Here is an 18,212-nt window from a genome sequence, read left to right as displayed (position 1 = left end):
TGTTGGTCTTTGTCTCTCCCACGACACTAAGCAGATGGCATAACACAGGATAAGTGATGTGTAATTGTACAAGATAATTACATTAAATGTAATCTGAAAAGGCTTTATCTGTATGCAGGCCAATTATCTATTGTTTTCTGAAAGTCGTCCCAGACCGCTCTTCTCAGGCAAATGAAAGAAACCTCAAAGGAACTAATGTGTTGATGATGGGACTACTGCAGAGGCATTATCACACTTAATGTCATGTAGAAATGACTGCAAGCTATTGTTTGAAGCTAATGCTTGGCAGCATGCCCTTCTGAAGATATTCTTAGAAATCCAGCTATTAAAAATATCTCTCTCCACCTACTGTGCCTCTCCTTTCTGTCAGTTATTGCTAGTCGTTTAATATGAGAAAGGCAGCATTGTAGCACGGATGAGAAGAAAAGTGCTCACGCAATATTGTCAGATGATTTATTCTTTTTATTTAACAATATTACTATAACTATAATGAATTACAAAATAATAACAATTTATCTCGCACTGTGGGCTGTATTATAACAGACTGTGCATTAATCTCAATGCTAACTTCCGATACCGAAAGAGTATTTGGTGCCACCAATTCTGTGAAATATTCATTGTGTATTTGGAATGAACAACTTGTTATGTACTGTATAAAGTGAATGAGTCAGGTAACCCGTCATTGAACCGGTGTATGCCATGGTCACTGCATGCATAATTGTCCCCACTTTACCTTTCACGAGTTGAAATAAAGGTCATTGAATTGAATAGAATTACTCCCGCTTTGACAAATGTAAAGTGGCAGCCTCGTCCACTTCTAGACTTGATGTTCTGTGAATATTTTCAACAGCACAAACTAGAGTGACAAACCGTATCACAAAGTACAACTGTGAGCAATCCATCAAACTCCTGTAGTTCTGTGGGATGACTGTGTATTTCAGGAAGCATCAAGAGAGTCTTGAGTTGTGACAGCTGCAAACTGAGCAGGGATGGGCAATGTGGCAAAAATGATATGATAAAAAAAAAGTCCTTATTAAATAAACAGTTATGTGTCTGTGTATTTCTGTAAAATGCTTTGCAAATAAAAGTCAAGCTAGATAGGATTAAAGGATTGCTTGCTAAATAGATGAGATATCACAAAATATATGGAATACAATGCAGTCCACATTAAAGAAAAACGTGCAATAAACATTTCAATCAATACATGACAAACATACATTAAACATTCAGAAACATACAACCAAAAGATACAACCCACAAATATATATAAAAAAAAATCGCAAGACATTTATTAAAGAATAACTCTAATATGACTAAATCTAAACAGTCATGACACTGTAAACACTGTCATCTTGCATATACATAAATATATACAACGTTGGTACCACTAAAGTGCTGTTTGTTTTTGAGGACATTACCCCATGTATGATAATCACAGCATGTTGAAGTGCTTGGCATTTCATCTGCCCCCCCATCAGAAGCTCATTCCCTCATATTGGCGCTGGCACCAGAGGGATTTGAGTGGGACAGATTATTTGGTTGACCTCCCTATCTGCTGGAGCCATTTCAACGTCTCACATCAGCGGCGAAGGGCGCAGGATTAGAAGATGTTGTCATATCATGAATCGTGTTTTGAATCAGTGTGATGCATGTTTCAGTTTGAGGTTTGAGAGGAGGGAGGGAGGGGGGAGGGGGGAGGCTCTCCGGGGAAGAAAAAATAAGCCGAGCTGCCTTTGGTTTGACAAGATAGTTTGTTAAGAGATGCAGTTTGAAAAGCTGGTGTAAAAGTAGGCCAGTGGTGTGTGTGTGTGTGTGTGTGTGCTGACTGAGAGCATGGTCACTCCATATGTTGAGTTTATTTATTTGGAAATGAATTGAGAAACATTGTCATGAAGGTGTTTACACACAGCCTGGCATTAACTGTTCTATTATGAGCTACTTCAACTCAAAATTACATTTACCTTTTACATTTTTATCACAAAAATACACTATGATAGAACACATCGGACTATTCAGATCTTAACCTTTCCCCATGTGTAACACTCCCAAACGGACACACTATTGAATGATAGATGTAGTGTGTTCCAATTCTTCTGAGCAATTCAAAGCCTGATACATGCCATCTGACAGACTGTGCACATGTGAGATATTAGCGCAGATCTGTCACAGACATTCTCCCATTGTCCGTCTCTGCTGTAGTGTCCTGCAGGCAAATTACTTTTTATATTCAAATGATTTCCCCCATATAATTAATTTCAGTTTCATTAGGGAGAGAACTGAAGGACGAACATCAGCATGGACACACACACAGACACACAATGGGTAGAGGGTTATTAGCACACTGCAGCCTCGGCTTGGTAGTGTCAGTGTGTGTGCTTGTTAAGCCTACTCGCGGCTGGCTAATTTCATCATTCATACAAGACGGCCATCATTTATTGCCTTCTGTCATCTTTAGCATTGCATGGCTGTCTGTAATAATGATGTAGAAGTCTTTTAGCATGTACCTCAAAGTAGCTCTCCTCTCGTAGTAAACCTATACTATTCAATTCTTTGTCTCAATCGCTTGCCAAAACCTGTGGTCTGATCATTTCCATTAAACCATAATCTTTATATAAATACCTTGTTTAGTATTTATGCCTTTTTTAATAATGTAACTCCAAATACTTTAATACCACACATTCATACATTTAGGAGAATTGCCCAAATCAATTGTGAAGCCATGCATGTTACCTTTTAATGCAAAAGGTATCCATGAGAGTGTAACAACAACATAACACAATTGCACACCAGTAATACTAATATGATCCAATCTCAATGTCCACACTCACGGACATTGAGGCGCGTTCCTGCTAAATCCGCGAAGGCTTATCACTGTCACACTGTCAGATAGTCAAGAAACATTTGAGCCCTTAATGCACACTTTCTGTTAAGTCCGCATTACTGCTGAGCTGACTTCGCCTGACAGAATTACCCACAATTCATAGCATTGTGATGTTGGGAACAGGGAACTGTTGTTTGTCCTATGATGTCACGATGACGATTCAACAACATTACTGTGTTGTTTACAAAAAGGGTGTGAACAACAAACACTCCCTGAAGTGCCTTGGCTGTAAAAGAAAACATACCAAACATAAATAAAAGTCCCAAACCCACAATCATACACACTGTCTTTTTGGTGTTGTCAAGGCAATGTGCTACAATTTTGAAGCTAGAAAGCTACCTTTTTAAAAGTTACTTTTTCGCTGGCGTGGTTTACAGCAGCAAGGTCCACTGGTTTGTTTGCAAACATATTCTAGCCTTGCATTTCAGGATCCTTCCAAATAATTTTGTAAATAATGACAATATAATTATTAAAAACCAAGAATTAGCCTACATGCAAAGAAAATATGCTTAGTAAACTAACTGCAGGCTCTGCAAATGTAAGCACATCTCCCTCCTCTAACTGCATAGTGCACCTTTTAATATAACCTGAAAATTCAAGTAAAACTCTGGCGATTTTAAATATAAAGTCTGATTGAAGCGTACCATTAAAGCCCTGCCATCCTGCAATGCCGTTCCCCATGGAGACCATAGTAGCCTGTTTGTGCTGTGTGTTACGGCCCAGTGGCTGCTTGGCTGCTCAGGCATGATTAATTCAGGCGGGCCTCGAGGGAGAAGAGCCAGGCCGGGTTACCCAGCCAGGGATCTGGTGTCTAACTGCCATACAGACGCTGGCTTTATGGGCAGCTCTGGCCGCACTGCTCTCTCTCCCCCTGGCTGGAGCTAAAGGCTGGAGCTGGCAACCTCTCACACCTGCTCCTGAAATAGAAACAATGTAACAATGTAAAATGATGAACTTTAAGAAATTGAAATATGGTGTAAACCTCTTTGCCAAGCACCGCTGGACATATTAAATGTTCTCACTCGGCTCTGGGAAATTGCATTTTGATTTAACATCACCGTTCAGAGTATCGCAGTTGATTATGGCAGCATGATTCAATCTGTTATGTATGGGACGTTTACTATTCATTCATATTTTCCACTGGCTGTTTATATTTTGTACCTAATACAGAGATAGTAAGCTGCTGTGAGGTTTTATACCTAATACTAGTGTGCTTGTATTCTGATTCAGCTGGCACAGTTGGCACAGGTGAACAGCGATACATAGTTTCCAGGTCTATGCGCTCTGTTTTTTACCATGTTATATTCACTCTAAATTCTCTACTGTAGCTTGCTTTGATCTGTATTTGAATATTTAGATAATGTCGTCTTTGGCCCACAAAAAAAAAAATATATATATATGGAAAAAACTAATCATTCATCCCCCACTCCAAATGGACCCATTAGTAGAGTAGAGTACTTGGAATGATCTTGTGAATTACAGACTATAATGATCACAGGCTTTTTAAATCCCAGCAGAGGTTGAAAGAGGAAAGAGCCAACAACACATTCTGTAATGATAACGGCAGACTTCACAGGTCTTTATTTGCCAGCTTGGCCACCACTCTTTCACACATAACCACAGAATGGAGAAATAATATGAAGTTATAAGTTGTAGTTTTGAGTACCTCACACTGCAGAATGTTTAGTCAATGTATGTGTTTTAACTAATCATTCTTTTTTATGGAATGTTTTAATTTTTTTTAAAATCATGACCAATAAAGCCATCACATTCCTGGAGATTTTTTCATTTGCTTATATTGTCTGATCGAGAGTTACAACCAAAAAGTTGATAAACTTATACAAAGAAAATGGAGTCTTGAGAACGAAATAAACATGACAGCCTGAGCCACCATAGTTTTTTATTGACAGACTCATCATTTAAGCATGGATTGTAATTAGGATAGCCCCAAGTGACCTACTCTACATACAGTCACACACCATGAGACCATTTCTAAATCTAGAGAGTGACAAATCATGTCCAAAATCAGCCCAGTTACCCTGGCATGTGTGCCAGCCAGCCAGGAGTATGTCTCTGTAGTCTGTCTCCATCCTCATGTTAGTTCTCCGTCCCCTTGGTCATCTGACTTTGATTGATATATAACTGGCACACAGTGTCAGGCTCATAAATCAGTGGTTACTCTGGCAAAATGGCACCCAACATTCATTAATGGCAGACCTGGTTAGTATAGGATATATCTTCTGCCTCCCATGTTAACAGAGAAACACACTGTACACTGTGGAGAGCTGTGTGATTTATCAATGACTTGCTGAGAGAATGGAAGAAGACAGGTTGCCAGTGGGGTATTAATTGCTGCTGGTGTTATTATAAGTGTTTCAATTTCACACTGGCCCGTCGCCCTAACGGATGGATACTTCAACTGAAATGATTTGATTAATTTCCCCCCTGTTGTAAGATGGCTTGGTATTTGTTTGACCATCAAACTTTTACTCTTGACTTTCACGCCTTTTTGTTTTTCAAGGATTCAAGGACGCTGCATGTCATTGCCACAGCATGTGCTAGACATGGAGGGAGCCGGTATTAATGGACAACAGCAGGTTTTAGCTCTCTGCCGAACTCTGACTACATTAAAGAGCCGAGTCATCCACATGATGAAAAATAATATTATCTCATTACTTCAATTAGGATCAATTCTGAGGTTTTGTTTCATTTGTCAGAGGTTTCAGGCAGCAATCCATATCTGTATCAGATCTTCACCCCAATACAAATAAGGGAAATTAGCATGAACTGTAGCATGGAAAAAAATATGCAGCAACATTTGCTTTCTGCTAAATAAATCTGTTCTGTCAGATTAACAGTGGGTGTTGGGTGAACTAACCTTTTCATTCCTCTCAAAGATTTGTTCATGCTAACCAAAACACGCAACATTTTAAGTTGACCTCTGAGAGACTGGAAATGTGCTTTTGCTGCTTTTTGTATCTGTATAAAAACACCAATATCTATTTTTCTTTGTGTTTTTGACTTTTTGGCAACCATTAAAGCAAACGTCACACTTTCATCGAGCATTTGTATAATAGTTTATGACCTAATTTGTAGTCTTTGTGCTGGAAGAGATTGGAATAATGTTGTTAGTGATATATGTTGTTATACTATAGGATATTTTACATGATATGCTAAAATAAAAATAAAGCAGTATGAAGGTGAGGGATGAAGAAAATGGGCCTCAGTGATTTTGGTCATTGCTCCAATGTTGATACTAGACATGAAACAATAAATGGATATCTGGTAGAGGAGGTTAAAGGGACAATAGGTGAGGTGTGTGTCAACGTTAGCGTCACTTTATCCGCAGCCTCTAAGGATGTCGAGGCCATTTTCTCCTCCTTTTTAATATCTTGAACAGTACACACACACACACAACCCCAACCCCCAACCCCCCTGCATTATTACAACCTTACTCATTTTAATGGGACAGTTTCCATTCCCAGCACCAAATCATATTGTTTCCCCATCCAGCCCATCTAATGGCCGGGTACAACTATCGCACCTTTTTTTTTTGTCCAGTTACACCTCCTTGATTCGAAACATGACAGCCTTACTCGCAATATTAATTTGACATCAGCATTGCTATTTTCCTTATCTTTTTCTATTAGGCAGGGTTCAATAATAAAAATGTCATCACAACTATTAAGAAGTGACAAATTATGACATTTATGGCTCATACAATTTATTTTCACACACAAAGAACATTACTCTATGTGAAATAAGACAAACGTCCTACCGCTCTATAGCGCCTGTATGAGATTTAGCTGGAAATCACTGCTAAGGCTTTCCCTCCTTATTTTCTTTACTTCTGCCATAAATTAAATTGTGTCTTTGATTCAAATCACAGGCATTTGTAATGGTAAATGTTTTACTGTTGTTCTCCCACAATGCAAAGCATCCCTGAGTGTAAAATATGTAAAAAATTCCTGGAAAAGCAGTGATGTAACCTTTTGTTAAAATGGTGCATACTGGTAGCCAATTGTGTTTTAATATAGATTTTTTTTTCAGATGAGGCTTACATCATCACTGTGTATTCTCTTGTATGTCATAAGTGACAATTAATTTGAGCCCAGGTCTGTGTCTGCCAGGCTTTGTCAGATGCTGTTAGTATTCCAGGGCCTCCCACAGGAACCAAAGACCCCCTAATACACCACCCACTGTTTGTGTGTGTGTAGATGTCTCTGTTACTTTCACTCACATGGCCTCTTTTTTTGTATGTTTTTCTCTTTGCTCTGGGTTCATCACAGTTTCTCAAGGCTAGCTGTTGACAGTTAAATATACACATACAGATAAGACTGACCAATACCCGTGTTACTCCCATGACCTTTAATCCAATTGGCTGGCAGCAGCGCATGATTAATCATCAGTTTGGTACGGTGTGGACACAGTAATGTTTACACACATATGTATGCCTTTTTGAAGCCATCTGTTGGGTTTTGCTGGTGCTACTGAATTCATTCATTCATTCATTCGATCTTTATTTAATCTCGAAGGATCAGAGGACAAGCTCCCATTAGCAACGATGTCAAGAAAATACATCACATACTTTAAAAAAACAAAGTGCAACAAGTAAAAAAAAAAATCTGACCATTTAAAACATAAAATAATTTAACCTACAGTATGTTACTTTATCATATTAATGAATGTTTCAGAGTTTACAAATTGGTGTCTGACACTGGCGCAGGAGCTCAGAGTACTTCCAGCAAGTGCCTACGAAATGTTTCAGATGTTGATTATACTGCTAAGATAAAAACCTGAGGGGCGCCCTTAGCTCAGTTGGTAGGGCGTCCCCCCCCGGGCCGGGCCCAGCAGCAGACCCGGGTTCGATTCCCGCCCGCGGTCGTTCTCTGCATGTCACTCCCCTCTCTGCCCCATTTCACCTCTGTCTCTTCGCACTATCAATAAAGCATAAAAAATGCCAAAAAATATCTTAAAATAAAATAAAAATTTACTTAAAACAGAAGAAATAAAATCAATGCACAATCGCCGAAGGCTTAACCTCATGTAGATGAGACCACAGTCTTGTTGTAATAACTCATTTCTCAATTTCTCTTAACAAAAGTCACGCACTATAGATTTAAAATTAGGAAATGTAACATTTAAAAACAATTGAAACTGCTGTAGACCATGAATGAAACTGAACACTTCCTCTCTCTCTCTCTCCCTCCCTCCCTCACTCTCTCCCTCCCTTGTATTTTACCTCCAGCTGGTGGGCGGGCAGTTTGACCTGGAGATGAACTTCATCATCCAGGAGCCGGAGAGCATCGTGTGCATGGTGGAGCTGCTGGACCGCTGTGAGCCCACCTGTCAGGCCGAGGTCTGGAGCATCTTCACAGCCATCCTCAAGAAGAGCGTCCGTAACCTGCAGGCATGCACCGACGTGGGCCTCATACAGCTAGTGCTCCAGCGCATAGCCACCACCGACAGCATGATCGCAGGTACATTGAGTTATACGAATAAATAGACACACTTTAAACTATCCTATCCTCTATATCTAAGAACCTCATGGTGTCAACCCACACTGTTGTCACACAACGTTGTCGTGAAAGGTGGATGCAATCACCTCCCCTGAGTCTCAGTCGCACAGTCTGTTGCCCATTTGCAAATAAGCACAGATTAATCCGACAGTGTTCGGCTCAGTGAACTTTTGCCAGCTAGGACAGCGTTGGCCTAGAGGGTTTGTGCAGTCGACCAAGGTTAACATAGCAAAGCAGTAACTAGACAGCTGAAAACAATGGTGGTTGTAATATTTACCACTGTATAAATGCTACTACAGTTCCCATACCTGAGAATTGTCAGAAAACTTAAAATTACTCCCATATTGAGCTTAAAAGTCACCTACTTCCAGATTTAGCTGCCACTCATGCTTATGTTAGGAAGATTAATCCAAGGTTAATATATGTGCACACCGGTCATAGATTTGTCATACTGTGCCTCAACATTAGTCAGTAATATCTAATGAAAAAGACTCCCAGTGTGTCCTCTCTAATTTAAGTCTCCTGTTTGCTTATTTTAGCTTCTGGCAACTATGGCATCACTACAATTTTGAGATTGTCAAAATGCCATGAATGATTGTATCCCTAAAGTTTGTTTTTAGCATATAATTTTGTCAGTCTTAATTTAACATGCCAAGTTCAATCCCTAATTCGTTGTTTAACCTCTGGCCACTTCTGTGTTTGTGTGTGTGTGTGTGTGTGTGTGTGTGTGTGTCTGTCTGTGTTTCTTGCAGACCTCTTGGTGGACATGTTGGGCGTGTTGGCCAGCTACAGCATCACAGTGAAGGAGCTGAAGCTGTTCTTCAGTAAGCTGCAGGGGGAGAAGGGCCAGTGGGTGAGTCAGAGTCACGCCGCGCTCATCTGTCCTCTGCTTGTCTGGGACCAGCGGGAGGAATGTGCTAGAAACAACCTCCTCCTCTGCTCCTCCATCCCACAGCCCAATGCTCTCATCAGTCCACATTGACCAGATAAATAATGTGTAGCCAAACCACTACTCTACAGTGGTGTCAGAGTCAGCCGCAGCACATTATTTACGGTGGTTAAGGTGGAGTCAGGGATTCTAAAGAATGCTTGTTGTGAACATCTCTTAACGGTGTTCTATTGTACGTTCTGTGGGTGCGCTGAAATACATCCAGTGTGAATAAACAGCCTAGGCTCTGTAAACGGGCATGTTGCTAGCTACAGTGGCCCCCCTTTGTTCTTATACCCTTTGTTTACGTACCAGTTTACAGAGCCTAGGCTGTGTATAAACTGGATTTGCTGAAAAGGCCTGCAGGAGCTGAATGTGGCTATAAGGGATTAGCCAGAGTGAATTTAAGACGTATGATACGTGTACAGAAGACAAGTTGCTCCATTAAGGCAGAAGGGCACAGAAGGGGAGACAAATGAAGCGAGGGAGAGAAGGAGAGTAACCCATTGATCAATGACACTTGTCAAGTTGTCAAGGATATATTGTAATGTAGGTCTTTAATGCTTCTGGGACGCTAGTAGCTCAGTCTGTGGGGACTTGGCTTGGTAACAGGAGAGACACCAGTTTAAGTTCAGCTCAGATCAGTTAGTATGTAGTGTGGACTAGTAGCTAAGCACTGCCGAGGTGCACCTCAGGAACAAAAACACCAATTGCTCTGGGGTGCCATTCTATGAGGCAGCCTCCTTGATTTGTTCACATTATGACCATGTTGTAATGTGTAGGATTTTTTTTTATGACTTGATGACCGATTCTGTTTAAATATCTGAATTCTGTGTGCTAGAGCAATATCCTCTTAATGGGTTTACTCTGCAGTGTAGAATGCTTGTTCATAATAATCAGTAGCCTATGTGATAAAGTAAATTTAAGATACTGAATTCTCATTTTGATCCTGACTAAATCTCTCCGGATGTCTAAGCGTGAGAGGTAAATTTAAATTTGTAGATCTTCAAATGCTTTTGTGTGCACATGTACTGTGTGCCTGTTTGTACATCAACACTATCATTGGTCTGAAATTATCCGTGTGTGTTCTTTCCTCAGCCTCATCATGCAGTGAAGCTTTTATCAGTTCTGAAGTACATGGCTCACAGGCACGGCCCAGACTCCTTCTTCAGCTTTCCAGGGAAAAATGCAGCTGTGAGTACACAACACAGTGTCAGACACCGCACCGCAGAATGGAAAGAACATTCCTTTCAGTGGGTTTTACAAATATTTCAGAGGGCAGTGTTGGACTGCAGTTTGAACACATGAGCAGCATGGTCTTACAGTAGATATTAATGCAAAAAAAAAAAATGGTGAGCGACGAAAAAGTGGAACCCCCACCATGACGGCCTCCTAGAATTTATAATATTTTACTATATCTTTTAAATAATATATTATAGAATACTGCGAGACAGAGATGTTCAGATATAATATGATGATATCAACTGAATCCTTTCATAGTACCGGTAAGTGCTTTCTAAGCTGATTTCCATGTGAACCAGCCACTGACCCATGACGTTTCCCTTTAATTGATGAGCTTTACATATTATCTTGGAAATGTTTCTAGTCTGGCATTACAACATGAGCCTCAAAGGCTGTTTTACCCTGTTTGAAATGTTTTATCTAGAAATGTGTCTTCATAGAATGCTTTTTGAGTCAACTGTATCTGTGAGCACTTAAAGCCTAAACTATTACTAATACAAATGTTGGTTGTACCATTCCTGCATAATAGTTTTTTTTAACACCATGAACGTTCAGGCTTGACACTTTCTTCTTTGTAGATTCATAATCGGTTTATTTTAATACTAAACAACTTCTATTAGGACACATGGCCATTGTCATTGGATGAAACACAATACAATATAAGAACTTATCTAGATTTTCTTTGCCATTACTTTCTATATGGCTTTCTGCAATTTATGTGCTCAGTTTTTTTTTAAACCTATATACCTGTATCATTTAAAACAATTATTGAAAGGTGCCGTATTGTTTTCCCTCTCCTTGTAACAGAATATTTGATGGCATCCCAGTGGGTACAGTCCCAGTGTGTCAATATTATTTCCTCATAAGATATTACATCCCAAGGACTCCTTCATCTTTAAGTAATTGTTAAAAATATTAAAGTCTTTACAAGGAAAGGGTTCATAATCAGTTTGGTGTCTCTTCATGTCTTAATTTCTCTGTGTGTAGGAGTAAAGGACACATTGTAGCATGAAGATGAATAAACTTCCAATGACATCTTCTGTATACAACCCTCTATTCTCAAAAGCTTTTACGTCTACTGTCTGTGTTTGGGTCTGATTTTGTCTCCGTGTGAACTCTATTAGTACTTGTCTGTGAATGTCAGCAGTGTGTTTTGAATAGTGCACATGCACCTTGCCCTGAAAATGAGATGGGAACGGCTGCGAGGATGCATGCATACATAAAGTATAGAACACATTTTTTAGATAAATGTTAATTTTTTTCTTCTCATCTGGCTGGATATTTATTTATCCAAAAACCTTTTTATGGCCTTATGAGATGGATTTCACTGCTTTCAGACTGACCTTTTGTATTAGCTAAAAGTTTTTTTTATTGACTCAATGGGACTTTAATTTTGCAGCTGGCCAGGTCCCACATCTCATGCCCTTTTCTATTTTCTTGTATTATGTTTCCCCCCCTTTACAGGCTATAGCTCTGCCTCCTATAGCAAAATGGCCGTACCAGAATGGTTTTACGTTCCACACATGGCTCCGCATGGATCCTCTCAACAACATCAATGTCGACAAAGACAAGCCTTACCTGTACTGGTAGGTAACAAGTTAAACCTAAACCTGTTGTACTTTTGTTTGCCATTTCAATGTGTTATGTGTTGGTTTTAGATACTAATATATAGAATGCAAAAATGGCAGTTTTGATCAAGGCGGTAGCAAACATTTTGAGTGGAAATGAAACCAAGGAGGGGGAATAACATAACATGTGGTGTTTCAAAGGGGCATTGAACTTGTATGAGGATTTGCATGCATAATAAATGTCCATAGTATAACCAAGATGTCATTTTTTTTTTAAGATTATTTTTTTGCATTTTCAAGCTTTATTAAATAGGACAGAGTTGAAATGGGGAGACAGAGAGAGAGAGGGGGGGGATGACCTGCAGTAAAGCTCCACGGGTCGGATTTGAACCCGCTACCACTGCAACGAAGGCCGGAGCCACTATGGTATGCGCTCTATCCACTACGCCACCGGAGCGCCCAACCAAGATGTATCTTAAATGCATTTTAAATCCCAGAGATTTGCTGCAGAAGTGCCGCCCCCGAGCTTCACGGATGAAGAACAGTTGAACTTCCCCCCTCTATCTTTCCTGTCCTCTCATCCTTTGCTTCCTCTCTGAGGAGCCATTAAATCAAGCCCTTCTGATTATCTTCATTTTCAACCCCATAATTCTTTTGTCAAAAGTGTAATTTATACAACGGGGATCTGTTTTTTTGGCATATGTGAAAACGATAACCAAGCCGGATGAACCCACTAGCTGCTTGAGAGAGTCTGTAATAAAAGCTCCTCTTCAGCCCTGTGCCCTTTTTAAAAACAGATTAATTCTCTCAATTAAACAGTGGAGCCTCATCACGCCGGGACATGGAGAAATGATTGGAAGAGTCTGTGAAGTTGTGAAATTATTGTTTGCCTCTTTTTCCTTTTAACAGCCCCTTTTTAAAGTGTTTATTTGATCAACTGGACGCCATAACCCATTTTGCCCTTGATTGTTGTCGGCATGAAAGTGTATAGCCTCTCTCAGAAACTAATGCTTTTGTATTTTCCCTCCATTTTGTTTCAGTTTCCGCACTAATAAAGGCCTGGGTTACTCTGCACACTTTGTGGGCGGCTGTTTGATAGTGACCTCATTAAAAACCAAGGGGAAAGGATTCCAGCACTGTGTAAAGTACGACTTCAAACCACAGAAGGTATGGAGCACAAGAACGCCATCCAGGCAAACCAAATATCTATGCACATAAAAAGACAAGTTGACAGAAATCATGTAGACACACACACACACACACACACACACACACACACACACACACACACACACACACACACACAGGCACAATACATCTAGCCCCTAGTGTAAGAAAGGACTGTCTTACCTGTCTCTGGAGAGAGCAGGAATGAGGGCGATGGGAGAGAAGGATTCTTCAATACTCTGGGTTCCTTCTAGGCCCTGAGCAAACCAAAGACCTTTGGAGTCAGAATAAGATGCTTAGCCTGTGGACACATTGAAACATCCTCCTCCTTTTCCTTGGCATGAACGCACCACATTACGTCAATAAACCTCACAGGGATTCAGGTCTAATTTTAGTTGATTTTTTTGATCTATTTTTGGGGCCCATTCTTTCATGTCAAGAGCTAACCGATATAACCTATTTCACTGTGGTAATATTGCTAACCTAATTCACTGATTATACAGCTAAGGAGAAAACCAGATAATAAATGGGGTTTTAGATTGAGGAGACTGACGTGTGATAGGATCAGGCCAATGGCCATCATATGCAGGATTATTGATGATTATTGTGTGTGATTTATCCTCCAAATATACAGTTGAGTTACATATTCTAATTTATTTTCTTTGTTGCAGTGGTACATGGTGACTCTTGTTCACGTCTACAATCGCTGGAAAAACAGTGAAATTAGCTGCTATGTGAACGGGGAACTGGCGTCCTTTGGAGACATTGCCTGGTTTGTCAACACCAGTGACGTAAGTAAACGCCATCTGATACTATTTCTCATAGATAATAGTTTGACAGTTTAGAAATGATGCCATCTTGCTTTTCTTGAAGAGAGGTATAGGAGAACATTAATACCACCCTCATACATATAAGTATGGTAAATATTAAGCTACAGCTGGTTAGCTTCGTAGCATAAAGACTGGAAACAACTTGTATTTACACTTTGGTTTTTGTACTGACTAAACGAATGAAATATGTTTTACTTGGTGAGCTTTAAAGGTGACACCTTTTATACAATGGGGATCTGTTTGGGCATATATGAAAATGATAACCAAGCTGGATGGGCATACAAGCTGCTTGAGATAATCTGTAATAAAAGCTCCTCTTCAGCCGTGTGCACTTTAAAAAAAAGATTAATTCACTAAATTAAACAGTGGGGCATCATCACGCCGGGACATAGAGAATTAATGGAAGTTAGGATTTTTGCTATCTTTATGAAAGCATTTTTGTTACCCTTTGACAGAGCTTTGGCTACCTGTCTCAGTTTCCTGTCTTTATGCTAAGCTACCTGGCTGCTGCCTTGTACCTTTATATCTCCCATAGAAAAACACAAGAGTGGTATCGATATTCTTATCTAATACATTTGGTAGGAAAGTTAAGAACCATGTTTTCCAAAATGGGGAACTATTTCTTTGCAAAACCACAAATATTGCTGCATGATCCCCTCTGGCAAGATGTGATATCAACAATTCCACCTGCTGTCTTCTATACGTCTCCCACAGAGTTGGGCGCGTGGGTGCACGTAACAGAATTTCTGTCAAATATCAATTTCAAAACGAGATATTGCTGCAGCAGCGGGCACCGAAAAACTGAGAAAGCAAGCCTCCCTCTCATGCCCTCCTCGCTCCTAGACACATCTAATCTTATTCTTTTCATTCAAAGGGCTTCGGGGGTTGAAAACATTCTCTCCATCTTTTTTAGCATTGGATAGCAGGGTGGAAAAAGCGCTACGTACACACACCCGGCACCTCTCGCACATCAGCGTATGAGCCCTGTCACAGTCCCTTAGGATTGCTTTCTGTCATGCTGAGATATGAGATTCTCAAATCAAATTTGGTTAGGGGCTGAAAAGGCCTCCACAGTGTGGTATAAGCCTCTTGATGTGTCAGTATGTCAGAAAGCAAATTAGCAGCTTGATTGAGATGTAGCATCGTCGTTCCCAACGCATCTGCTTATTATGGCTCAGTGACCATGACCAAGGGAAAAGGGAACATCATCATATTAGCTACAGCATGCTTATATTGTGAGGCTGTGTGTTGTTATTTATAGTTGGTGTTAACATGAATATGCCTTTTCTCTCTGTTCTCTCTTGCTATTTTTGGTCTACTTTATCCTTCCTTTCTATATTCCTTTTTCCTCCCTCCTCCTTTTCATCCTTCTTCTCCTTCAAACCCTTCCTCCAACGCCCGCTACCGGCCTCCCTCTCGCTGCAGACGTTTGACAAGTGTTTCCTGGCCTCGTCCGAGACGGCGGACGTCAACCGTGTGTTCTGCGGACAGATGGGGGCAGTTTACCTGTTCTCAGAGGCTCTCAGCGCCGCTCAGATCCTAGCCATCTATCAGCTGGGTCCAGGTTACCAGGTAGATCTTTTTCTTAAGCTAAGAGAAAGTGAGATAACTAACTTAACTAGTAGACGCTCTGCCGTATTTGCTGTAGTTAAAGGGCAACAACATTTGACAGATCGTCCATATCAGCCTGAAACATTAATGTAGTATTTTAGAAGGATGTAGGAACAAAACATGAACAAGTAACAGGAAATTGCAGGCCCCCATCCCGATACACCCATTAACATTCAATAAAACTACAAAAAACAAAGCAAGGGAAGTGTGATTTCAATAGTTGTACAAGCTGTACATGAAATTGCACTCAAAAGGGGCACATACATCATCACACAACGATTTTTTTTGCTTCATAAAAGTAATTTTGTATATGGAGTCTAGTTTTGGGCACTTTACTTTTGTGTCTTGGTTACTGCACCTTTTAACTTGATATTGGAAAGATTTTTGGAGAAAAAATGTATTTGTGACTGTTTGGTCCATGACTGTATAATGCTCCCTTCCACTAAAAATCTCTCCCTTCTACTTCCTCAGGGCACCTTCAAGTACAAGGCAGAGAGTGACTTGCTGTTTGCAGAGCATCATAAGACCTTACTGTACGACGGCAAGCTGTCCTCTAGCATCGCCTTCACTTATAACCCTCGCGCCACAGACGCCCAGCTCTGCCTTGAGTCCTCCCCCAAGGACAACGCCTCCATCTTCGTCCACTCACCCCATGCACTCATGCTGCAGGTAATTATCCCTTTAAATGTAACTTTATTCTTATATTGCTGGTAATGGCCAATCCCCTTGGAGTTGGAGTTGATATTGCTAAGATTGCAGCTCCGAGTAACATTTAAATATCTTTTAAACAGCCTCATGTTTCCTCTCATAATCATAAATGACCTTTAACAGCAAACGAGAACATCAGTGCAAAGAAAGACGTTTTTATATAGTTTTTATTACTGCTTTTGGTCTGGTCGTACACCCAGTCCGATTTTCGGTTCGCTCGTTCATGCTCTATGGTCACATATCCATATTGGTCGCAGATTTCAGTGTGGCGCTGCAACGCGATTTGAGAAGCCTATCCCTCCAGGTGAGGGAAGGGGAGCGGGAGCCTTGTTTGAGACAGTTATTTGTCGTCATAATGACTGATAACGGGGCTGAACCATCAGAGAAAAAAAAGAAAATGCAATGAAGAAAAGCTAAAAGGGAGAGTGATAGGCGGGCGGGAGGGCGTTGCCAAGCAACGTATATACACAATTTCACGGGAGCGAATTAGACTGCAGTGTTTACTCCTAAATGAATGAGCGGTAGCCTACTAAAACAAAGTTTACTTTGCCTCACCAGCATCATCAGATGACCATTATTCATCTGAAATAGTCATTATTTACAACAACATAAACACATTACCTCATCGTGATCCATACTAAGTGCCGTCTCTCGTTCATTCGCTTTGTGTGAGGACACGGACTCTTTCAGCTCCGTGAGAGGTGACACTGCATCAACTCATTGCAATCAGGTGTGTGTAGCACTGACTGGCATTAGATGATGCTGTGTCACTAACCACTCTCACAGAGCCGAAAAGAGTCCGGTGCCCTCACACACGGACATGCACTATATTGCTTTCTGATCATTTGAATCTCGCACGCCCGGCACGCGCTAGAAAACAGCTTCACGACAGCTGGCGTCGTAAAAATACTACAGCTTTTGTCCAAAGGGGCCGCCAACGTGCCATGTTACTCGTAGTGGCTTTAAAGGTTGAGTCAGCGGTTCTGGAGAACGCTTGTCAAAATCTATTTTTGTCTAAATCAGTGAATATCTCCTCACGATCTGATATCTGAAGGTAGTGTATGTATGCTGATAAAAGTCTGGTGTTAAACACACCCTGTAGATTGGTATGTAAACAAAGGGTATGTAAACGAATAGGCTGTGTTTTAACACTGCCATTTTTTCCTAGGCTAACACAGTACATACAGGTAGAGGATTGTGAGGAGATATTCACTGATTTTGACAAAGTGATTCTGACAACGAGCATTCTCCAGAATTGCTCATTACACCCTGAATTTCAACCTGAAGTCACTGGCATTAAAGCAATTTTGTTGTGAATGCATTCACCACTTGTTCGCCTATTCCTTCCTCTCCCACTGTTGCACATACGCCATTATTTACTTTTTCTATCTTCCGCTGCGATAATGAAAGTGGCACGGTTGGCATCTTTTCATTTTAATAGCCTCATTAGGGCAGAGGTTCAAATGTGTGGAGCCAGCCAGACTTCTGCAGCTGCTGAAAAATTCCATCCTGGTGCTCTAATGGTAGAATCGGACTTCTCTAAGACTGAAATTTAGTTTGGAACTACATACAATATATTGTATTTTTCCCATATGTTGCTAATACACGCACACACACTCATACAATGCTGTTTCTTCACTCATGGTATTTTCTTTTCTCAAGCTCTAATTGAGTTTTCTCTCATGCCCTCTCGTCAAAGAAAATCCTTTGTTTCCATTGTGAGGGGGAGGCTTTTTGCTGCCACACAAATATGTGCCC

General features: G+C 40.5%; 1 protein-coding gene across 3 annotated transcripts in view; it reads left to right on the top strand.

The window, feature by feature from the left end:
- lrba (LPS-responsive vesicle trafficking, beach and anchor containing) overlaps positions 1-18,212 on the top strand; it is a 191,588-nt gene that overhangs the window by 18,073 nt on the left and 155,303 nt on the right. For all 3 annotated transcript variants that reach the window (XM_080029557.1, XM_080029558.1, XM_080029556.1), the window contains exons 2-9: positions 8,130-8,361; positions 9,153-9,253; positions 10,427-10,522; positions 12,035-12,156; positions 13,179-13,305; positions 13,977-14,096; positions 15,561-15,707; positions 16,218-16,415. In XM_080029557.1, coding sequence (XP_079885683.1) covers positions 8,130-8,361; positions 9,153-9,253; positions 10,427-10,522; positions 12,035-12,156; positions 13,179-13,305; positions 13,977-14,096; positions 15,561-15,707; positions 16,218-16,415 — 1,143 coding nt within the window. The remainder of the gene's footprint in view (positions 1-8,129; positions 8,362-9,152; positions 9,254-10,426; positions 10,523-12,034; positions 12,157-13,178; positions 13,306-13,976; positions 14,097-15,560; positions 15,708-16,217; positions 16,416-18,212) is intronic.

The sequence above is a fragment of the Ammodytes marinus genome (genome assembly GCF_949987685.1).
Source record: "Ammodytes marinus genome assembly, chromosome: 6".
NCBI lineage: Eukaryota > Metazoa > Chordata > Actinopteri > Uranoscopiformes > Ammodytidae > Ammodytes > Ammodytes marinus.
The sequence above is the reverse complement of the archived record's forward strand: the minus strand, read 5'-3'. Positions and strand labels throughout refer to the sequence as shown.